Genomic DNA, 25,000 nt, shown 5'->3' with positions numbered 1-25,000 from the left:
GACCTCAGGATGGACGGAAAGACCTCAGGAGGGGTGGAAGGACCTCAGGATGGGGGTGGAAGGACCTCAGGATGGGGTGGAAGGACCTCAGGATGGGGTGGAAGGACCTCAGGAGGGGTGGAAGGACCTCAGGATGGGGTGGAAGGACCTCAGGAGGGGGTGGAAGGACCTCAGGATGGAGTGGAAGGACCTCAGGATGGGGTGGAAGGACCTCAGGATGGGGTGGAAGGACCTCAGGATGGGTGGGAGGACCTCAGGAGGGGTGGAAGGACCTCAGGAGGGTGGAAGGACCTCAGGATGGGCGGAAGGACCTCAGGAGGGGTGGAAGGACCTCAGGATGGGAGGAAGGACCTCAGGAGGGGTGGAAGGACCTCAGGATGGGCGGAAGGACCTCAGGAGGGGTGGAAGGACCTCAGGAGGGGAGGAAGGACCTCAGGATGCGGTGGAAGGACCTCAGGAGGGGTGGAAGGACCTCAGGATGGACGGAAGGACCTCAGGATGGGGTGGAAGGACCTCAGGAGGGGTGGAATGACCTCAGGAGGGGTGGAAGGACCTCAGGAGGGGAGGAAGGACCTCAGGATGGGGTGGAAGGATCTCAGGATGGGGTGGAAGGACCTCAGGATGGGTGGAAGGATCTCAGGATGGGGTGGAAGGACCTCAGGATGGGGTGGAACGACTCAGGAGGGTGGAAGGAACTCAGGAGGGGGTGGAAGGACCTCAGGATGGGGTGGAAGGACCTCAGGATGGGGCGGAAGGACCTCAGGATGGGGTGGAAGGACCTCAGGATGGGGTGGAAGGACCTCAGGAGGGGTGGAAGGACCTCAGGAGGGGTGGAAGGACCTCAGGAGGGGTGGAAGGACCTCAGGATGGACGGAAGGACCTCAGGATGGGGTAGAAGGACCTCAGGAGTGGTGGAAGGACCTCAGGAGTGGTGGAAGGACCTCAGGATGGGGTGGAAGGACCTCAGGATGGACGGAAGGACCTCAGGATGGGGTGGAAGGACCTCAGGATGGACGGAAGGACCTCAGGATGGGGGAAGGACCTCAGGATGGAGGAAGGACCTCAGGAGGGGTGGAAGGACCTCAGGATGGGGCGGACGGACCTCAGGTGGGGTGGAAGGACCTCAGGATGGGGTGGAAGGACCTCAGGAGGGGTGGAAGGACCTCAGGATGGGGTGGAAGGACCTCAGGAGGGACGGAAGGACCTCAGGATGGACGGAAGGACCTCAGGATGGGGTGGAAGGACCTCAGGATGGGGTGGAAGGACCTCAGGAGGGGCGGAAGGACCTCAGGATGGGACTGAAGGACCTCAGGATGGGGTGGAAGGACCTCAGGAGGGGTGGAAGGACCTCAGGATGGGGTGGAAGGACCTCAGGATGGGTGGAAGGACCTCAGGAGGGGTGGAAGGACCTCAGGATGGGGTGGAAGGACCTCAGGATGGACGAAAGGACCTCAGGATGGGGTGGAAGGACCTCAGGATGGGGTGGAAGGACCTCAGGAGGGGTGGAAGGACCTCAGGATGGGGTGGAAGGACCTCAGGATGGGGTGGAAGGACCTCAGGAGGGGACGGAAGGACCACAGGATGGGGTGGAAGGACCTCAGGATGGGGTGGAAGGACCTCAGGATGGGGTGGAAGGACCTCAGGAGGGGGTGGAAGGACCTCAGGAGGGGGGGAAGGACCTCAGGATGGGTGGAAGGACCTCAGGATGGGGTGGAAGGACCTCAGGATGGGGCGGAAGGACCTCAGGAGGGGTGGAAGGACATCAGGAGGGGTGGAAGGACCTCAGGAGGGGTGGAAGGACCTCAGGAGGGGCGGAAGGACCTCAGGAGGGGTGGAAGGACCTCAGAATGGGACGGAAGGACCTCAGGAGGGGTGGAAGGACCTCAGGAGGGGTGGAAGGACCTCAGGATGGGGTGGAAGGACCTCAGGATGGGGTGGAAGGACCTCAGGATGGGGTGGAAGGACCTCAGGATGGACAGAAGGACCTCAGGATGGGGTGGAAGGACCTCAGGAGGGGTGGAAGGACCTCAGGATGGGGTGGAAGGACCTCAGGATGGGGTGGAAGGACCTCAGGAGGGGTGGAAGGACCTCAGGATGGACGGAAGGACCTCAGGATGGGGTGGAAGGACCTCAGGATGGGTGGAAGGACCTCAGGGAGGGGTGGAAGGACCTCAGGATGGGGTGGAAGGACCTCAGGAGGGGTGGAAGGACCTCAGGGTGGGGTGGAAGGACCTCAGGATGGACGGAAGGACCTCAGGATGGGGTGGAAGGACCTCAGGATGGGGTGGAAGGACCTCAGGATGGGGTGGAAGGACCTCAGGATGGGGTGGAAGGACCTCAGGAGGGGGTGGAAGGACCTCAGGGGGTGGAAGGACCTCAGGATGGGGTGGAAGGACCTCAGGAGGGGTGGAAGGACCTCAGGATGGGGTGGAAGGACCTCAGGAGGGGGTGGAAGGACCTCAGGAGGGGGCGGAAGGACCTCAGGATGGGGTGGAAGGACCTCAGGAGGGGGTGGAAGGACCTCAGGAGGGGTGGAAGGACCTCAGGATGGGTGGAAGGACCTCAGGAGGGGTGGAAGGACCTCAGGAGGGGAGGAAGGACCTCAGGATGGGGTGGAAGGACCTCGGGATGGGGTGGAAGGACCTCAGGATGGGGTGGAAGGACCTCAGGAGGGGGTGGAAGGACCTCAGGAGGGTGGAAGGACCTCAGGATGGGTGGAAGGACCTCAGGAGGGACGGAAGGACCTCAGGATGGGTGGAAGGACCTCAGGATGGGGTGGAAGGATCTCAGGATGGGGTGGAAGGACTCAGATGAGGTGGAAGGACCTCAGGATGGACGGAAGGACCTCAGGATGGGGTGGAAGGACCTCAGGATGCGGTGGAAGACCTCAGGGGGGTGGAAGGACCTCAGGATGGACGGAAGGACCTCAGGATGGGGTGGAAGGACCTCAGGATGGGTGGAAGGACCTCAGGATGGGGTGGAAGGACCTCAGGATGGGGTGGAAGGACCTCAGGATGGACGGAAGGACCTCAGGATGGGGTGGAAGGACCTCAGGTGGGGTGGAAGGACCTCAGGGGGGGTGGAAGGACCTCAGGATGGGGTGGAAGGACCTCAGGATGGGGTGGAAGGACCTCAGGATGGGGTGGAAGGTCCTCAGGAGGGGTGGAAGGACCTCAGGAGGGGTGGAAGGACCTCAGGATGGGTGGAAGGACCTCAGGATGGGGTGGAAGGACCTCAGGATGGGGCGGAAGGACCTCAGGAGGGGTGGAAGGACCTCAGGAGGGGTGGAAGGACCTCAGGATGGGGTGGAAGGACCTCAGGAGGGGTGGAAGGACCTCAGGAGAGGTGGAAGGACCTCAGGATGGAAGGACCTCAGGAGGGCGGAAGGACCTCAGGATGGGGTGGAAGGACCTCAGGAGGGGTGGAAGGACCTCAGGATGGGGTGGAAGGACCTCAGGAGGGGTGGAAGGACCTCAGGATGGGGTGGAAGGACCTCAGGATGGGGTGGAAGGACCTCAGGATGGGACGGAAGGACCTCAGGAGGGGTGGAAGGACCTCAGGAGGGGTGGAAGGACCTCAGGATGGGGTGGAAGGACCTCAGGAGGGGTGGAAGGACCTCAGGATGGGACGGAAGGACCTCAGGAGGGGTGGAAGGACCTCAGGAGGGGTGGAAGGACCTCAGGATGGGGTGGAAGGACCTCAGGATGGGGTGGAAGGAACTCTGGATGGGGTGGAAGGACCTCAGGATGGGGTGGAAGGACCTCAGGATGGGGTGGAAGGACCTCAGGATTGGTGGAAGGACCTCAGGATGGGGTGGAAGGACCTCAGGATGGGGTGGAAGGACCTCAAGATGGGGTGGAAGGACCTCAGGATGGGGTGGAAGGACCTCAGGATGGGGTGGAAGGACATCTGGATGGGGTGGAAGGACCTCAGGATGGGGTGGAAGGACCTCAGGAGGGGTGGAAGGACCTCAGGATGGGGTGGAAGGACCTCAGGATGGGGTGGAAGGACCTCAGGATGGACGGAAGGACCTCAGGAGGGGTGGAAGGACCTCAGGATGGGGTGGAAGGACCTCAGGATGGGGCGGAAGGACCTCAGGATGGTGGGTGGAAGGACCTCAGGATGGGTGGAAGGACCTCAGGATGGACGGAAGGACCTCAGGAGGGGTGGAAGGACCTCAGGATGGGGTGGAAGACCTCAGGATGGGTGGAAGGACCTCAGGATGGACGGAAGGACCTCAGGATGGGGTGGAAGGACCTCAGGATGGGGTGGAAGGACCTCGGATGGGTGGAAGGACCTCAGAAAGGGGAAGGACCTCAGGATGGGGTGGAAGGACCTCAGGATGGGGTGGAAGGACCTCAGGAGGGGTGGAAGGACCTCAGGATGGGGTGGAAGGACCTCAGGAGGGGGTGGAAGGACCTCAGGAGGGGTGGAAGGACCTCAGGATGGGGTGGAAGGACCTCAGGAGGGGGTGGAAGGACCTCAGGATGGAAGGACCTCAGGATGGGGCGGAAGGACCTCAGGAGGGGGTGGAAGGACCTCAGGAGGGGTGGAAGGACCTCAGGATGGGGTGGAAGGACCTCAGGATGGGGTGGAAGGACCTCAGGATGGGGCGGAAGGACCTCAGGATGGGGTGGAAGGACCTCAGGAGGGGCGGAAGGACCTCAGGAGGGGACGGAAGGACCTCAGGATGGGGTGGAAGGACCTCAGGATGGGGTGGAAGGACCTCAGGAGGGGTGGAAGGACCTCAGGAGGGGGTTGTCCACCTACCCCCGTGGGCTTCTGCTTGTGCCACACGTAGGTGTCGCGGGAGCCGCGCTCGTAGCGGTACGTGGGGGGAAAGGTGATGTCCTCCTCCTCTTCAAGAGAAGGTCAAGACGAAGGTCAGGAGAACCTCAAGGGGAGGAGGACCTCCAGATGGAGGTGTGGACCTCAAGAGGAGGTCCGGAAAGGGCCTCACCGAAGCGGAGGAAGATCTTGTGCTTCTCCTTCTCCAGGTTGAGTTGGTCCACCTTGAGGAGAGGGTCGAGTTCCTTCCGAGCGATGTAGTTGAGGATCTCCTGGTGGGGCAGAAGGTGAGATGGAGGTCATCAAAAAGGTCGTGGAGATCAACCACCATCCGTGGAGAGCACCTCAGGGCCTGAGGAGCTCCTCAACCACCACAACCGGAGCTCCAAAAGCCTTTGAGGACCTCCTGGAGACCACCTCAGGGCCTGAGGAGCTCCTCAACCACCACAACCGGAGCTCCAAAAGCCTTTGAGGACCTCATGGACACCACCTCAGGGCCTGAGGAGCTCCTCAACCACCACAACCGGAGCTCCAAAAGCCTTTGAGATCCTCCTGGACACCACCTCAGGGCCTGAGGAGCTCCTCAACCACCACAACCGGAGCTCCAAAAGCCTTTGAGGACCTCCTGGACACCACCTCAGGGCCTGAGGAGCTCCTCAACCACCACAACCGGAGCTCCAAAAGCCTTTGAGGACCTCCTGGACACCACCTCAGGGCCTGAGGAGCTCCTCAACCACCACAAACCGGAGCTCCAAAAGCCTTTGAGGACCTCCTGGACACCACCTCAGGGCCTGAGGAGCTCCTCAACCACCACAACCGGAGCTCCAAAAGCTTTTGAGGACCTCATGGAGACCACCTCAGGGCCTGAGGAGCTCCTCAACCACCACAACTGCAGCTCCAAAAGCTCTTTGAGGACCTCCTGGACACCACCTCAGGGCCTGAGGAGCTCCTCAACCACCACAACTGCAGCTCAAAAGCCTTTGAGGACCTCATGGACACCACCTCAGGCCTGAGGAGCTCCTCAACCACCAACAACCGGAGCTCCAAAAGCCTTTGAGGACCTCATGGACACCACCTCAGGGCCTGAGGAGCTCCTCAACCACCACAACCGGAGCTCCAAAAGCCTTTGAGGACCTCATGGACACCAACCTCAGGGCCTGAGGAGCTCCTCAACCACCACAACCGGAGCTCCAAAAGCCTTTGAGGACCTCATGGAGACCACCTCAGGGCCTGAGGAGCTCCTCAACCACCACAACCGGAGCTCCAAAAGCCTTTGAGGGACCTCATGGAGACCACCTCAGGGTCTGAGGAGCTCCTCAACCACCACAACCCGGAGCTCCAAAAGCCTCTGAGGACCTCATGGACACCACCTCAGGGCCTGAGGAGCTCCTCAACCACCACAACCGGAGCTCCAAAAGCCTTTGAGGACCTCCTGGAGACCACCTCAGGGCCTGAGGAGCTCCTCAACCACCACAACTGCAGCTCCAAAAGCCTTTGAGGACCTCCTGGACACCCACCTCAGGGCCTGAGGAGCTCCTCAACCACCACAACTGGAGCTCCAAAAGCCTTTGAGGACCTCCTGGACACCACCTCAGGGCCTGAGGAGCTCCTCAACCACCACAACCGGAGCTCCAAAAGCCTTTGAGGACCTCCTGGACACCACCTCAGGGCCTGAGGAGCTCCTCAACCACCACAACCGGAGCTCCAAAAGCCTTTGAGGACCTCAATGGAGACCACCTCAGGGCTCTGAGGAGCTCCTCAACCACCACAACTGCAGCTCCAAAAGCCTTTGAGGACCTCATGGACACCACCTCAGGGCCTGAGGAGCTCCTCAACCACCACACCCGGAGCTCCAAAAGCCTCTGAGGACCTCCTGGACACCACCTCAGGGCCTGAGGAGCTCCTCAACCACCACAAGTGGAGCTCCAAAAGCCTTTGAGGACCTCCTGGACACCACCTCAGGGCCTGAGGAGCTCCTCAACCACCACAACCGGAGCTCCAAAAGCCTTTGAGGACCTCCTGGACACCACCCTCAGGGCCTGTGGAGCTCCTCAACCACCACAACCAGAGCTCCAAAAGCCTTTGAGATCCTCATGGACACCACCTCAGGGCCTGAGGAGCTCCTCAACCACCACAACTGGTGCTCCAAAAGCCTTTGAGGACCTCCTGGACACCACCTCAGGGCCTGAGGAGCTCCTCAACCACCACAACCGGAGCTCCAAAAGCCTTTGAGGACCTCCTGGACACCACCTCAGGGCCTGAGGAGCTCCTCAACCACCACAACTGCAGCTCCAAAAGCCTTTGAGGACCTCCTGGACACCACCTCAGGGCCTGAGGAGCTCCTCAACCACCACAAACCGGAGCTCCAAAAGCCTTTGAGGACCTCCTGGACACCACCTCAGGGCCTGTGGAGCTCCTCAACCACCACAACCAGAGCTCCAAAAGCCTTTGAGATCCTCATGGACACCACCTCAGGGCCTGAGGAGCTCCTCAACCACCACAAGTGGAGCTCCAAAAGCCTTTGAGGACCTCCTGGACACCACCCACCACCCATGGAGACCACCTCAGGGCCTGAGGAGCTCCTCAACCACCACAACTGCAGCTCCAAAAGCCTTTGAGGACCTCCTGGACACCACCTCAGGGCCTGAGGAGCTCCTCAACCACCACAACTGCAGCTCCAAAAGCCTTTGAGGACCTCATGGACATCAATCACCACCCATGGAGACCACCTCAGGGCTGAGGAGCTCCTCAACCACCACAACTGCAGCTCCAAAAGCCTTTGAGGACCTCCTGGACACCACCTCAGGGCCTGAGGAGCTCCTCAACCACCACAACCGGAGCTCCAAAAAGCCTTTGAGGACCTCATGGACACCACCTCAGGGCCTGAGGAGCTCCTCAACCACCACAACCGGAGCTCCAAAAGCCTTTGAGGACCTCCTGGACACCCACCTCAGGGCCTGAGGAGCTCCTCAACCACCCACAACCGGAGCTCCAAAAGCCTTTGAGATCCTCCTGGACACCACCTCAGGGCCTGAGGAGCTCCTCAACCACCACAACTGGAGCTCCAAAAGCCTTTGAGAACCTCATGGAGACCACCTCAGGGCCTGAGGAGCTCCTCAACCACCACAACCGGAGCTCCAAAAGCCTTTGAGGACCTCCTGGACACCACCTCAGGGCCTGAGGAGCTCCTCAACCACCACAACCGGAGCTCCAAAAGCCTTTGAGGACCTTCTGGACACCACCTCAGGGCCTGAGGAGCTCCTCAACCACCACAACCGGAGCTCCAAAAGCCTTTGAGGACCTCATGGAGACCACCTCAGGGCCTGAGGAGCTCCTCAACCACCACAAGTGGAGCTCCAAAAGCCTTTGAGGACCTCATGGACACCACCTCAGGGCCTGAGGAGCTCCTCAACCACCACAAATGGAGCTCCAAAAGCCTTTGAGGACCTCCTGGACACCACCTCAGGGCCTGAGGAGCTCCTCAACCACCACAAGTGGAGCTCCAAAAGCCTTTGAGGACCTCCTGGACACCACCTCAGGGCCTGAGGAGCTCCTCAACCACCACAACCGGAGCTCCAAAAGCCTTTGAGGACCTTCTGGACACCACCTCAGGGCCTGAGGAGCTCCTCAACCACCACAACTGGAGCTCCAAAAGCCTCCTGAGATCCTCCTGGACACCACCTCAGGGCCTGAGGAGCTCCTCAACCACCACAACCGGAGCTCCAAAAGCCTTTGAGGACCTTCTGGACACCACCCTCAGGGCCTGAGGAGTTCCTCAACCACCACAACCGGAGCTCCAAAAGCCTTTGAGGACCTCCTGGACACCACCTCAGGGCCTGAGGAGCTCCTCAACCACCACAACCGGAGCTCCAAAAGCCTCCTGAGATCCTCCTGGACACCACCTCAGGGCCTGAGGAGCTCCTCAACCACCACAACCGGAGCTCCAAAAGCCTTTGAGGACCTCCTGGACACCACCTCAGGGCCTGAGGAGCTCCTCAACCACCACAATTGGAGCTCCAAAAGCCTTTGAGGACCTCCTGGAGACCACCTCAGGGCCTGAGGAGCTCCTCAACCACCACAACCGGAGCTCCAAAAGCCTTTGAGGACCTCCTGGAGACCACCTCAGGGCCTGAGGAGCTCCTCAACTACCACAACCGGAGCTCCAAAAGCCTTTGAGGACCTCCTGGAGACCACCTCAGGGCCTGAGGGGCTCCTCAACCACCACAACCGGAGCTCCAAAAGCCTTTGAGGACCTCCTGGAGACCACCTCAGGGCCTGAGGAGCTCCTCAACCACCACAACCGGAGCTCCAAAAGCCTTTGAGGACCTCATGGACACCACCTCAGAGCCTGAGGAGCTCCTCAACCACCACAACCGGAGCTCCAAAAGCCTTTGAGGACCTCCTGGACACCACCTCAGGGCCTGAGGAGCTCCTCAACCACCACAACCGGAGCTCCAAAAGCCTTTGAGGACCTCCTGGACACCACCTCAGGGCCTGAGGAGCTCCTCAACCACCACAACTGGAGCTCCAAAAGTCTTTGAGATCCTCCTGGACACCACCTCAGGGCCTGAGGAGCTCCTCAACCACCACAAGTGGAGCTCCAAAAGCCTTTGAGGACCTCCTGGACACCACCTCAGGGCCTGAGGAGCTCCTCAACCACCACAAGTGGAGCTCCAAAAGCCTTTGAGGACCTCATGGAGACCACCTCAGGGCCTGAGGAGCTCCTCAACCACCACAAGTGGAGCTCCAAAAGCCTTTGAGATCCTCCTGGACACCACCTCAGGGCCTGAGGAGCTCCTCAACCACCACAACTGGAGCTCCAAAAGCCTTTGAGGACCTCATGGAGACCACCTCAGGGCCTGAGGAGCTCCTCAACCACCACAAGTGGAGCTCCAAAAGCCTTTGAGATCCTCCTGAACACCACCTCAGGGCCTGAGGAGCTCCTCAACCACCACAAATGGTGCTCCAAAAGCCTCCTGAGATCCTCCTGGACACCACCTCAGGGCCTGAGGAGCTCCTCAACCACCACAACTGCAGCTCCAAAAGCCTTTGAGGACCTCCTGGACACCACCTCAGGCCCTGAGGAGCTCCTCAACCACCACAACCGGAGCTCCAAAAGCCTTTGAGGACCTCCTGGAGACCACCTCAGGGCCTGAGGAGCTCCTCAACCACCACAACTGCAGCTCCAAAAGCCTTTGAGGACCTCCTGGACACCACCTCAGGGCCTGAGGAGCTCCTCAACCACCACAACTGCAGCTCCAAAAGCCTTTGAGGACCTCATGGACACCACCTCAGGGCCTGAGGAGCTCCTCAACCACCACAACCGGAGCTCCAAAAGCCTTTGAGGACCTCATGGACACCACCTCAGGGCCTGAGGAGCTCCTCAACCACCACAACCGGAGCTCCAAAAAGCCTTTGAGGACCTCATGGACACCACCTCAGGGCCTGAGGAGCTCCTCAACCACCACAACCGGAGCTCCAAAAGCCTTTGAGGACCTCCTGGACACCACCTCAGGGCCTGAGGAGCTCCTCAACCACCACAACCAGAGCTCCAAAAGCCTTTGAGGACCTCCTGGACACCACCTCAGGGCCTGAGGAGCTCCTCAACCACCACAACCGGAGCTCCAAAAGCCTTTGAGATCCTCCTGGACACCACCTCAGGGCCTGAGGAGCTTCTCAACCACCACAACCGGAGCTCCAAAAGCCTTTGAGGACCTCATGGAGACCACCTCAGGGCCTGAGGAGCTCGTCAACCACCATAACCGGAGCTCCAAAAGCTTTGAGGACCTCATGGAGACCACCTCAGGGCCTGAGGAGCTCCTCAACCACCACAACTGGAGCTCCAAAAGCCTTTGAGGACCTCCTGGACACCACCTCAGGGCCTGAGGAGCTCCTCAACCACCACAACCGGAGCTCCAAAAGCCTTTGAGGACCTCATGGAGACCACCTCAGGGCCTGAGGAGCTCCTCAACCACCACAACCGGAGCTCCAAAAGCCTTTGAGGACCTCCTGGACACCACCTCAGGGCCTGAGGAGCTCCTCAACCACCACAACCGGAGCTCCAAAAGCCTTTGAGGACCTCATGGACACCACCTCAGGGCCTGAGGAGCTCCTCAACCACCACAACCGGAGCTCCAAAAGCCTTTGAGGGCCTCCTGGAGACCACCTCAGGGCCTGAGGAGCTCCTCAACCACCACAACCGGAGCTCCAAAAGCCTTTGAGGGCCTCATGGACACAACCTCAGGGCCTGAGGAGCTCCTCAACCACCACAACCGGAGCTCCAAAAGCCTCTGAGGACCTCCTGGACACCACCTCAGGGCCTGAGGAGCTCCTCAACCACCACAACCGGAGCTCCAAAAGCCTTTGAGGACCTCCTGGACACCACCTCAGGGCCTGAGGAGCTCCTCAACCACCACAAGTGGAGCTCCAAAAGCCTTTGAGGACCTCCTGGACACCACCTCAGGGCCTGAGGAGCTCCTCAACCACCACAACTGGAGCTCCAAAAGCCTTTGAGGACCTCCTGGAGACCACCTCAGGGCCTGAGGAGCTCCTCAACCACCACAACCGGAGCTCCAAAAGCCTTTGAGGACCTCATGGAGACCACCTCAGGGCCTGAGGAGCTCCTCAACCACCACAACCGGAGCTCCAAAAGCCTTTGAGGACCTCCTGGAGACCACCTCAGGGCCTGAGGAGGTCCTCAACCACCACAACTGGAGCTCCAAAAGCCTTTGAGGACCTCCTGGACACCACCTCAGGGCCTGAGGAGCTCCTCAACCACCACAACCGGAGCTCCAAAAGCCTTTGAGATCCTCCTGGACACCACCTCAGGGTCTGAGGAGCTCCTCAACCACCACACCTGGAGCTTCAAAAGCCTTTGAGGACCTCATGGACATCACCCACCATCCATGGAGACCACCTCAGGGCCTGAGGAGCTCCTCAACCACCACAACTGCAGCTCCAAAAGCCTTTGAGGACCTCCTGGAGACCACCTCAGGGCCTGAGGAGCTCCTCAACCACCACAACCGGAGCTCCAAAAGCCTTTGAGGACCTCCTGGACACCACCTCAGGGCCTGAGGAGCTCCTCAAACCACCACAACCGGAGCTCCAAAAGCCTTTGAGATCCTCCTGGACGCCACCTCAGGGCCTGAGGAGCTCCTCAACCACCACAACCGGAGCTCCAAAACCTTTGAGGACCTCATGGAGACCACCTCAGGGCCTGAGGAGCTCCTCAACCACCACAACCAGAGCTCCAAAAGCCTCTGAGGACCTCCTGGACACCACCTCAGGGCCTGAGGAGCTCCTCAACCACCACAACCGGAGCTCCAAAAGCCTTTGAGGACCTCCTGGACACCACCTCAGGGCCTGAGGAGCTCCTCAACCACCACAACTGCAGCTCCAAAAGCCTTTGAGGACCTCCTGGACACCACCTCAGGGCCTGAGGAGCTCCTCAACCACCACAAATGGAGCTCCAAAAGCCTTTGAGGACCTCCTGGACACCACCTCAGGGCCTGAGGAGCTCCTCAACCACCACAACCGGAGCTCCAAAAGCCTTTGAGAACCTCCTCGACACCACCTCAGGGCCTGAGGAGCTCCTCAACCACCACAACTGGAGCTCCAAAAAGCCTTTGAGGACCTCCTGGACACCACCTCAGGGCCTGAGGAGCTCCTCAACCACCACAACTGCAGCTCCAAAAGCCTTTGAGGACCTCATGGACACCACCTCAGGGCCTGAGGAGCTCCTCAACCACCACAAATGGTGCTCCAAAAGCCTCCTGAGATCCTCCTGGACACCACCTCAGGGCCTGAGGAGCTCCTCTACCACCACAACTGCAGCTCCAAAAGCCTTTGAGGACCTCCTGGAACACCACCTCAGGGCCTGAGGAGCTCCTCAACCACCACAACCGGAGCTCCAAAAGCCTTTGAGGACCTCCTGGAGACCACCTCAGGGCCTGAGGAGCTCCTCAACCACCACAAACTGGAGCTCCAAAAGCCTTTGAGGACCTCATGGACACCACCTCAGGGCCTGAGGAGCTCCTCAACCACCACAACTGCAGCTCCAAAAGCCTTTGAGGACCTCCTGGACACCACCTCAGGGCCTGAGGAGCTCCTCAACCACCACAACTGGAGCTCCAAAAGCCTTTGAGGACCTCATGGTGACCACCTCAGAGCCTGAGGAGCTCCTCAACCACCACAACCGGAGCTCCAAAAGCCTTTGAGAACCTCATGGAGACCACCTCAGGGCCTGAGGAGCTCCTCAACCACCACAACTGGAGCTCCAAAAGCCTTTGAGGACCTCATGGAGACCACCTCAGGGCCTGAGGAGCTCCTCAACCACCACAAGTGGAGCTCCAAAAGCCTTTGAGGACCTCCTGGAGACCACCTCAGGGCCTGAGGAGCTCCTCAACCACCACAACCGGAGCTCCAAAAGCCTTTGAGATCCTCCTGGACACCACCTCAGGGCCTGAGGAGCTCCTCAACCACCACAACGGAGCTCCAAAAGCCTTTGAGGACCTCCTGGACACCACCTCAGGGGCCTGAGGAGCTCCTCAACCACCACAACTGCAGCTCCAAAAGCCTTTGAGGACCTCCTGGACACCACCTCAGGGCCTGAGGAGCTCCTCAACCACCACAAGTGGAGCTCCAAAAGCCTCTGAGGACCTCCTGGACACCACCTCAGGGTCTGAGGAGCTCCTCAACCACCACAACCAGAGCTCCAAAAGCCTTTGAGATCCTCCTGGACACCACCTCAGGGCCTGAGGAGCTCCTCAACCACCACAACTGCAGCTCCAAAAGCCTTTGAGGACCTCCTGGACACCACCTCAGGGCCTGAGGAGCTCCTCAACCACCACAATTGGAGCTCCAAAAGCCTTTGAGGACCTCCTGGACACCACCTCAGGGCCTGAGGAGCTCCTCAACCACCACAACCGGTGCTCCAAAAGCCTTTGAGGACCTCCTGGACACCACCTCAGGGCCTGAGGAGCTCCTCAACCACCACAAACGGTGCTCCAAAAGCCTCCTGAGATCCTCCAGGTCTCAGATGGAGATGTTCCTCCATGAGAAGCTCCTGGTGGTCCCACCTGGACGTCCATATCGAGGCGGTAGTTGAGGTCTCCAAACCAGAAGAGGTGGGTGAAGCGTAGGGAGATGTCGAAGGCGTTGAGTTGTTTGTCCCCGAGCGTCAGGAGCCGAAGGATGTCCAAGTAGTTCTGGTTCCTCCTGGAGAAGACCAAGGACGGTGGTGGTGGTGGTGGTGGTGGTGGTGATGGAGGAGAGGAGAAGGTGGAGGAGGTCCTCGGGGCGCTCACCGCGGGGTCTTCTCGCCGCCCGAGGTCAGGTGGCAGTTGACGAAGCCCAAGGAGGTCCCATTGAAGAGGAAGGAGACGCCCACGGCGCCTTTATTGCCTGCGGGGACAGCAGTGGGGACCTTCTCTGGTGGGAACCCGTGAGGACGTGGGAGCTTCTGGGGGGAACTGTGAGGAGCTGAGAGCTTCTGGTGGGACCTGTGAGGAGCTGAGAGCTTCTGGGGGGACCCGTGAGGAGCTGAGAGCTTCTGGGGGGACCTGTGAGGAGCTGAGAACTTCTGGTGGGACCCCGTGAGGACGTGGGAGCTTCTGGGGGGACCTGTGGTGAGCTGAGAGCTTCTGGTGGGACCTGTGAGGAGCTGAGAACTTCTGGTGGGACTGATGACCTTCTGGTGGGACCCATGAGGAGCTGAGAACTTCTGGTGGGACCCCGTGAGGACGTGGGAGCTTCTGGGGGGACCTGTGGTGAGCTGAGAGCTTCTGGTGGGAACTATGAGGAGCTGAGAGCTTCTGGTGGGACCTCGTGAGGACGTGGGAGCTACTGGTGGGACCTATGAGGAGCTGAGACCTTCTGGTGGGAACCCGTGAGGACGTGGGACCTTCTGGTGGGACCTATGGGGAATTGGGAGCTCCTGGTGGGACCTATGAGGAGCTGAGAGCTTCTGGTGGGAACTATGAGGAGCTGAGAGCTTCTGGTGGGACCTCGTGAGGACGTGGGAGCTTCTGGTGCGACCTACGAGGAGCTGAGACCTTCTGGTGGGACCCCGTGAGGATGTGGGAGCTCCTGGGGGGACCTGTGAGGAGCTGAGAGCTTCTGGTGGGACCCCATGAGGACGTGGGAGCTCCTGGGGGGACCCGTGAGGAGCTGAGAGCTTCTGGTGGGACCCGTGAGGAGCTGAGAGCTTCTGGTGGGACCCCGTGAGGACGTGGGAGCTTCTGGTGGGATCTGTGAGGAGCTGAGAACTTCTGGTGGGACTGATGGACCTTCTGGTGGGACCCATGAGGAGCTGAGAGCTTCTGGTGGGACCCCGTGAGGACGTGGGAGCTTCTGGGGGGACCTGTGAGGAGCTGAGAGCTCCTGGGGGGACCTATGAGGAATTGGGAGCTCCTGGTGGGACCCATGAGGAGCTGAGAACTTCTGGTGGGACCGATGGGGAATTGGGACCTTCTGGTGGGACCGATGAGGATCTGAGACCTTCTGGTGGGACCCATGAGAACCCATCTGAGACCTCCTGGTGGGACCCATGGGGATATGGGACCTCCTGGTGGCACCCATGAGGACCTGAGACCTTCTGGTGGGACCCATGACCTCCTGGTGGGAGCCATGAGGACCTGAGATCTTCTGGTGGGACCAATGACCTCCTGATGGGACCCATGGTGATATGGGACCTCCTGGTGGGACCCATGAGAACCCATCTGGGACCTCCTGGTGGGACCCATGGGGCCACAGGAGCTCCTGGTGGGACCTATGGGGATATGGAACCTCCTGGAGGGACCCATGGGGACCTGAGATCTTCTGGTGGGACCCATGGGGACACAGGAGCTTCTGGTGGGACCCATGAGGACCTGAGACCTTCTGGTGGGACCCATGGAGATATGGGACCTCCTGGTCGGACCTATGAGGACCTGAGACCATCTGGTGGGACTGATGACCTCCTGGTGGGACCCATGAGGATTTGAGAGCTTCTGGTGGGACCCATGAGGAATTGGGAGCTTCTGGTGGGACCCCGTGAGGACGTGGGAGCTTCTGGTGGGACTGATGGGGAATTGGGAGCTCCTGGTGGGACCTATGAGGAGCTGAGACCTTCTGGTGGGACCCCGTGAGGAATTGAGACCTTCTGGTGGGACCTATGAGGAGCTGAGAACTTCTGGTGGGACCTATGAGGGATTGAGACCTTCTGGTGGGACCCATGAGGAATTGGGACCTTCTGGTGGGACCAATGACCTCCTGGTGGGACCCATGGTGATATGGGACCTCCTGGTGGGACCCATGAGGATCTGAGACCTCCTGGTGGGACTGATGACCTCCTGATGGGACCCATGAGGACATGGGAGCTCCTGGTGGGATCCATGAGGACCTCAGACCTTCTGGTGGGACCCATGAGGATCTGAGACCTCCTGGTGGGACCCATGAGAACCCATCTGAGACCTCCTGGTGGGACCCATGGGGATATGGGACCTCCTGGTGGGACCCATGGGGATATGGGACCTCCTGGTGGGACCCATGAGGACCTGAGACCTCCTGGTGGGACCCATGAGGACCTGAGACCTTCTGGTGGGACCCATGAGGACCCATCTGGGACCTCCTGGTGGGACCCATGGGGATATGGAACCTCCTGGTGGGACCCATGGGGATATGGGACCTCCTGGTGGGGCCCATGAGGACCTGAGACCTTCTGGTGGGACTGATGACCTCCTGGTGGGACTCATGAGGACCTGAGACCTTCTGGTGGGACCAATGACCTCCTGATGGGACCCATGGTGATATGGGACCTTCTGGTGGGACCCATGAGAACCCATCTGGGACCTCCCTGGTGGGACCCATGGGGATATGGAACCTCCTGGTGGGACCCATGGGGACCTGAGACCTCCTGGTGGGACCCATGAGGACCTGAGACCTTCTGGTGGGACCCATGAGGACCCATCTGGGACCTCCTGGTGGGACCCATGGGGATATGGAACCTCCTGGTGGGACCCATGGGGATATGGGACCTCCTGGTGGGGCCCATGAGGACCTGAGACCTTCTGGTGGGACTGATGACCTCCTGGTGGGACTCATGAGGACCTGAGACCTTCTGGTGGGACCAATGACCTCCTGATGGGACCCATGGTGATATGGGACCTTCTGGTGGGACCCATGAGAACCCATCTGGGACCTCCTGGTGGGACCCATGGGGATATGGAACCTCCTGGTGGGACCCATGGGGACCTGAGACCTCCTGGTGGGACCCATGAGGACCTGAGACCTTCTGGTGGGACCCATGAGGACCCATCTGGGACCTCCTGGTGGGACCCATGGGGATATGGAACCTCCTGGTGGGACCCATGGGGATATGGGACCTCCTGGTGGGGCCCATGAGGACCTGAGACCTTCTGGTGGGACTGATGACCTCCTGGTGGGACTCATGAGGACCTGAGACCTTCTGGTGGGACCAATGACCTCCTGATGGGACCCATGGTGATATGGGACCTTCTGGTGGGACCCATGAGAACCCATCTGAGACCTCCTGGTGGGACCCATGGGGATATGGGACCTCCTGGTGGGACCCATGAGGACCTGAGAGCTCCTGGTGGGACCCATGAGAACCCATCTGAGACCTTCTGGTGGGACCCATGGGGATATGGGACCTCCTGGTGGGACCCATGAGAACCCATCTGAGACCTCCTGGTGGGACCCATGGGGATATGGAACCTCCTGGTGGGACCCATGAGGACCTGAGACCTTCTGGTGGGACCCATGAGGACCTGGGACCTCCTGGTGGGACCAATGACCTCCTGATGGGACCCATGGTGATATGGGACCTCCTGGTGGGACCCATGAGAACCCATCTGAGACCTCCTGGTGGGACCCATGGGGATATGGAACCTCCTGGTGGGACCCATGAGGACCTGAGACCTTCTGGTGGGACCCATGAGGACCTGGGACCTCCTGGTGGGACCAATGACCTCCTGATGGGACCCATGGTGATATGGGACCTCCTGGTGGGACCCATGAGAACCCATCTGAGACCTCCTGATGGAACCCATGGTGATATGGGACCTCCTGGTGGGACCCATGAGAACCCATCTGCGACCTCCTGGTGGGACCCATGGGGATATGGGACCTCCTGGTGGGACCCATGGGGATATGGGACCTCCTGGTGGGGCCCATGAGGACCTGAGACCTTCTGGTGGGACCCATGAGGATCTGAGACCTTCTGGTGGGACCCATGAGAACCCATCTGGGACCTCCTGGTGGGACCCATGAGGATCTGAGACCTCCTGGTGGGACCCATGAGAACCCATCTGAGACCTCCTGGTGGGACCTATGGGGACCTGAGAGCTCCTGGTGGGACCCATGAGGATATGGAACCTCCTGGTGGGAGCCATGAGGACCTGAGACCTCCTGGTGGGACCCATGAGGATATGGGACCTCCTGGTGGGACCCATGGGGACCTGAGACCTCCTGGTGGGACTGATGACCTCCTGATGGGATCCATGAGGACATGGGAGGTCCTGGTGGGACCCATGAGGAATTGGGACCTTCTGGTGGGACCCATGAGGATCTGAGACCTTCTGGTGGGACCCATGAGAACCCATCTGAGACCTCCTGGTGGGACCCATGAGGATATGGGACCTCCTGGTGGGACCATGAGGACCTGAGACCTCCTGGTGGGACCCATGAGAACCCATCTGAGACCTTCTGGTGGGACCCATGGGGATATGGGACCTCCTGGTGGGACCCATGAGGACCTGAGACCTCCTGGTGGGACCCATGAGAACCCATCTGAGACCTCCTGGTGGGACCCATGGGGATATGGAACCTCCTGGTGGGACCCATGAGGACCTGAGACCTCCTGGTGGGACCCATGAGAACCCATCTGAGACCTCCTGGTGGGACCCATGGGGACCTGAGACCTTCTGGTGGGACCCATGGGGACCTGAGACCCTCCTGGTGGGACCCATGAGAACCCATCTGAGACCTTCTGGTGGGACCCATGGGGATATGGGACCTCCTGGTGGGACCCATGAGAACCCATCTGGGACCTCCTGGTGGGACCCATGGGGACCTGGGACCTTCTGGTGGGACCAATGACCTCCTGATGGGACCCATGGTGATATGGGACCTTCTGGTGGGACCCATGAGGACCCATCTGGGACCTCCTGGTGGGACCCATGGGGATATGGAACCTCCTGGTGGGACCCATGGGGATATGGGACCTCCTGATGGGACCCATGAGGACCTGGGACCCTCCTGGTGGGACCCATGGGGATATGGAACCTCCTGGTGGGACCCATGAGGACCTGAGACCTTCTGGTGGGACCCATGAGGACCTGGGACCTCCTGGTGGGACCCATGAGGAGATGGTTGTGGTGGGACGGGCGAGGCGGTACCGAGGGGTGTTGGCGATGCCGGTTTTGACGCTGGAGGTGCCGACGTGGCTGATGCGCGCCTCGTGCTCGGCCTTCACCAACACCACCACTTTGATGTTCCACAGCGACTGCAGAGCCACCTGGCGGGGCCACCGCGTCACCACCGCCCCAAAGCTGACCCCAAACCCACCCGAAAGCACCCGAAAAACACCCAAAAACACCCAAAAACACCCGAAACCACCCAAAAACACCCGAAAATGACCCAAAAATGACCCAAACTGCCCCAAAAAACTGCCCCCAACCGACCCAAAAGCACCCGAAAACACCCAAAAACACACGAAAATGACCCAAAACCAACACAAAATTGACCAAACCGACCAAAAGCACCCGAAAACCACCAAAAACACCCAAAAAATGACCCAAAAACACCCAAAAATGACCCCAAACCACCCAAAATCAACCCAAAAACACCCAAACAACCCCAAAGCGCCCCAAAATGACCCAAAACGACCCAAAACCACCCAAAAAATAAACCCAAAACCACCCAAAAATGACCCCAAAACACCCAAAAATGGCCCAAAACCACCCAAAAATGACCCCAAACCACCCAAAAATCGACCCAAAACCACCCGAAAGTGACCCAAACCGACCCAAAAGCACCCGAAAACGACCCAAAAAAACACCCAAAATTGACCCAAAACACCCAAAACTGCCCAGAAACACCCAAAACGACCCAAAACCACCCAAAAACTGACCCAAAAATTGACCCAAAAGCATCTGAAAATGACCCAAAACCACCCAAAAAATGACCCAAACTGCCCCAAAACTGCCCCAAAACCGACCCAAAAGCACCCGAAAAAACACCCAAAAACACCCCAAAATGACCCAAAAACACCCAAAACCGACCCAAATTGACCCAAAAGCATCCGAAAACGACCCAAAAACACCCAAAACTGACCCAAAAACACCCAAAATTGACGGCCAAAAAACACCCAAAAAATGACCTAAAACCACCCAAAATCGACCCAAAAACACACAAAAATGACCCAAAAACACCCAAAAATGACCTAAAACCACCCAAAATCGACCCAAAAACACACAAAAATGACCCAAAAACACCCAAAATCGACCCAAAAAACACCCAAAATCGACCCAAAAACACCCAAAATTGACCCAAACCGACCCAAAAGCACCCGAAAACGACCCAAAAACCACCCAAATTGACCCAAAACACCCAAAAATCGACCCAAAACCACCCAAAATCGACCCAAAAACACCCAAAATCGACCACCAAAAAACGACCCAAAAACACCCAAAAATGACCCAAACTGCCCCAAAACTGCCCAAAAACCGACCCAAAAACACCCGAAAATGACCTAAAACCACCCAAAAAATGACTCAAAAACACACAAAAATGACCCAAAATTGACCCAAAAGCACCCGAAAACGACCCAAAACCACCCAAAAATGACCCAAAAACACACAAAATCGACCCAAAAACACACAAAAATGACCCAAAAACACCCAAAATCGACCCAAAAACCACCCAAAAAGTGGACCCAAAACCGACCCAAAAGTGCCCCAAAATTACCCAAAACACCCAAAAATGACCCAAAACCACACAAAAAATGACCCAAAAAACACACAAAAATGACCACAAATTGACCCAAAAGCATCCGAAAACAACCCAAAAACACACCAAAAATGACCCAAAATCACTCAAAAATGACCCAAACTGCCCCAAAAACTGCCCCAAACCGACCCAAAAGCCACCCGAAAAATGACCCAAAAAACACCCAAAAATGACCCAAACCGACCCAAAAAACACCCAAAATCGACCCAAAACCGACCCCAAAAGCACCCGAAAACCACCCAAAAACACCCAAAAATGACCCAAAAACACCCAAAATTGACCCAAACTGCCCCAAAAGCACCCGAAAAACCACCCAAAAACACCCAAAAAATGACCCAAAAAATGACCCAAAACACCCGAAAATGACCCAAAAACACCCGAAAATGACCCAAACTGACCCAAAAGCACCCGAAAACAACCCAAAAACACCCAAAAATGACCTAAAAACACCCAAAAATGACCCAAAACCACCCAAAATCGACCCAAAAACACCCAAAAATGACCCAAAATGACCCAAAACTGACCCAAAATTGACCCAAAAGCACCCCGAAAAACGACCCAAAACCACCCAAAATTGACCCAAAAACACCCAAAAATGACCCAAACTGCCCCAAAACTGCCCCAAACCGACCCAAAAGCACCCGAAAATGACCCAAAAACACCCAAAAATGACCCAAAAACACACAAAACTGACCCAAAATTGACCCGAAAGCATCTGAAAATGACCCAAAAACACCCAAAAATGACCCAAAAACACCCAAATTGACCCAAAAACACCCAAAAATGACCTAAAACCCACCCAAAATCGACCCAAAAACACACAAAAATGACCCAAAAACACCCAAAATCGAACCAAAAACACCCAAAATTGACCCAAAAACACCCAAAATCGACCCAAAAACACCCAAAATGGAACCAAAACCACCCAAAACCGACCCAAAACCACCCAAAATCGACCCAAAAACACCCAAAAAACACCCAAAAATGACCCAAACTGCCCCAAAACTGCCCCAAACCGACCCAAAAGCACCCGAAAACCACCCAAAAAACACCCAAAAATGACCCAAACTGCCCCCAACCGACCCAAAAGCACCCGAAAAGGACCCCAAAACACCCAAAATTGACCCAACTGCCCCAAAACTGCCCAAAAGCTCCCGAAAACCACCCAAAAAACACTCAAAATTGACCCAAAAGCACCCGAAAAATGACCCAAAAGCACCCGAAAATGACCCAAAATTGACCCAAAGGCATCCGAAAAACACCCAAAAACACCCAAAAATGACCCAAACTGCCCCAAAAACTGCCCCAAACCGACCCAAAAGCACCCTAAAACCACCCAAAAACACCCAAAAATGACCCAAAACCACCCAAAATTGACCCAAACTGACCCAAAAGCATCCGAAAATGACCCAAAAACACCCAAAAATGACCCAAAAACACACAAAAATGAACCCAAAAACACACAAAATTGACCCAAAAAACACCCAAAAGTGACCCAAAACCGACCCAAAAGCACCCGAAAATGACCCAAAATCGACCCAAAACTGACCCAAAACCACCCAAAAATGACCCAAAACCACCCAAAATTGACCCAAAACTGTCCCAAAACTGCCCCAAAACCGACCCAAAAGCACCCAAAAAAACGACCCCAAAAACACCCAAAATTGACCCAAAAACACCCAAAATTGACCCAAACCGACCCAAAAGCACCTGAAAATGACCCAAAACCACCCAAAAATGACCCAAAAACACACAAAATGACCCAAACCGCCCAAAAGCACCCGAAACCACCCAAAAACCACCCAAATTGACCCAAAACGACCCAAACTGCCCCAAACTGACCCGAAAGCACCCGAAAACCACCCAAAAACACCCAAAAATGACCCAAAACACCCAAAACCACCCAAAATTGACCCAAAATTGACCCAAAGAGCCCCAAAACCACCCAAAACTGACCAAAAAAACACCAAACCGACCCACGCCAACCCAAAAGCACCACAAAATGACCAAAACCACCCAAAACCACCCAAACCCGACCCAAACAGCCCCAAAACTGCCCAAAACTGCCCCCAAAACACCCAAAATCGACCCAAAAACACCCAAAACTGCCCAAAATTGACACCAAACCACCTAAAAACACCCAAAAACACCCCAAACCGACCCAACGCCAACCCAAAAGCACCCAAAAAACGACCCAAAAGCACCCAAAACTGCCCAAAACCACCCAAAATAGACCCAAAAAACACCCAAAACTGCCCAAACCACCTAAAACTGACCCAAAAACACCCAAGCCCGACCCAACGCCGACCCAAAAGCACCCAAAAATGACCCAAAACACCCCAAAGTGCCCAAAAACACCCAAAATCGACCCAAAAACACCCAAAACTGCCCAAAAATTGACCCCCAAAACACCCAAAATTGACCCAAATTGACCCAAACCGCCCCAAAACCACCCTAAACCACCCAATACAGCCCAAAATTGACCCAAAACAGCCCAAAAACCGCCCAAAACCGACCCAAAACCACCCAAATTGACCCAAAACCGACCCAAAATTGACCCAAAACCACCCAAAATCGACCCCAAAACCACCCAACACTGCCCAAAACCGCCCCAAAATTGACCCAAAACCACCCAAAATTGACCCAAAACACCCAAAATCGACCCAAAACCACCCAAAATTGACCCAAAACTGCCCCAAAACTGCCCCAAACCGACCCAAAAGCACCCAAAAATGACCCAAAAAACACCCAAAATTGACCCAAACTGCCCAAAACTGCCCCAAACTGACCCAAAAGCACCCGAAAATGACCCAAAACAGCCCCCAAAATGACCCAAAACGACCCCAAATGCCCCAAAACATCCCCCAAACCGACCCAAAAACACCCAAAAATGACCCAAACTGCCCCAACTGACCCAAAAGCACCCAAACACCAAAAAACACCCAAAATGACCCAAAACCACCCAAAACTGCCCCAAAACCGACCCAAAAGCACCCGAAAACCACCCAAAAACACCCAAAATTGACCCAAAACCACCAACCGACCCAAAACCACCCAAAATCGACCCAAAAACACCCAAAAACACCCAAAAATGACCCAAACTGCCCCAAAACTGCCCCAAAACCGACCCAAAAGGCACCCGAAAAACACCCAAAAAACACCAAAACCGACCCAAAATTGACCCAAAAGCATCCGAAAATGACCCAAAACCACCCAAAATCGACCCCAAAACACCCAAAAATGACCCAAAATTGACCCAAAAGCACCCCAAAACGACCCAAAAACACCCAAAACCGACCCAAACCACCCAAAATTGACCCAAAACACCCAAAACTGCCCAGAAACACCCAAATTGACCCAAAACCAACCCAAAATTGACCCAAAAACACCCAAAAAGTGACCCAAAACAACCCAAAAATTGACCCAAAAACACCCAAAACAACCCAAAAACCACCCCAAACTGCCCCAAACCGACCCAAAAGCACCCGAAAATGACCAAAAACACCCAAAAACGACACAAACTGCCCCAAAACTGCCCGAAACCGACCCAAAAGCACCCGAAAACCACGCCAAAAACACCCAAAAATGACCCAAACTGCCCCAAACTGACCCAAAAGCACCCCAAAACCACCCAAAAACTGACCCAAAAACACCCAAAAAATGACCCAAAAAAACACCCAAAAAATGACCCAGAAACACCCAAAAATGACCCAAAAACACACAAAAGCGACCCAAACTGCCCCAAAACTGCCCCAGAACCGACCCAAAAAGCACACGAAAAACCACCCAAAAACACCCAAAAATGACCCAAAAACACCCAAAATCGACCCAAAAACACCCAAAAGCACCCGAAAAACCACCCAAAACACCCCAAAATGACCCAAAACCACCCAAAAATCGACCCAAAAACCGACACAAAAATGACCCAAAACCACCCAAAACGATCCCAAAAACACCCAAGACTGACCCAAAAACACCCAAAATTGACCCAAAACACCCAAACCCGACCCAACGCCGACCCAAAAGCATCCGAAAATGACCCAAAAACACCCAAACCGACCCAAAACCACCCAAAACCAGCCAAAACCACCCAAAACTGACCCAAAATTGACCCAAAAGCATCCGAAAATGACCCAAAAACACCAAAATGACCCAAACCACCCAAAACTGCCCCAAACCGACCCAAAAGCACCCGAAAACCACC

General features: G+C 57.0%; 1 protein-coding gene across 1 annotated transcript in view; it reads right to left on the bottom strand.

The window, feature by feature from the left end:
• The window catches only part of INPPL1 (inositol polyphosphate phosphatase like 1), a 90,743-nt gene that overhangs the window by 12,684 nt on the left and 53,059 nt on the right, over window positions 1-25,000 (bottom strand). Inside the window, 4 exon segments of the mRNA XM_054082687.1 lie at window positions 4,771-4,859; window positions 4,961-5,060; window positions 13,866-14,004; window positions 14,094-14,190. Of these exon segments, the coding sequence (XP_053938662.1) occupies window positions 4,771-4,859; window positions 4,961-5,060; window positions 13,866-14,004; window positions 14,094-14,190 (425 nt within the window).

This window comes from Cuculus canorus, chromosome 1 (assembly GCF_017976375.1).
Source record: "Cuculus canorus isolate bCucCan1 chromosome 1, bCucCan1.pri, whole genome shotgun sequence".
NCBI classification, from domain to species: Eukaryota; Metazoa; Chordata; class Aves; order Cuculiformes; family Cuculidae; genus Cuculus; species Cuculus canorus.
This window is presented reverse-complemented; position numbering and strand designations above follow the sequence as displayed.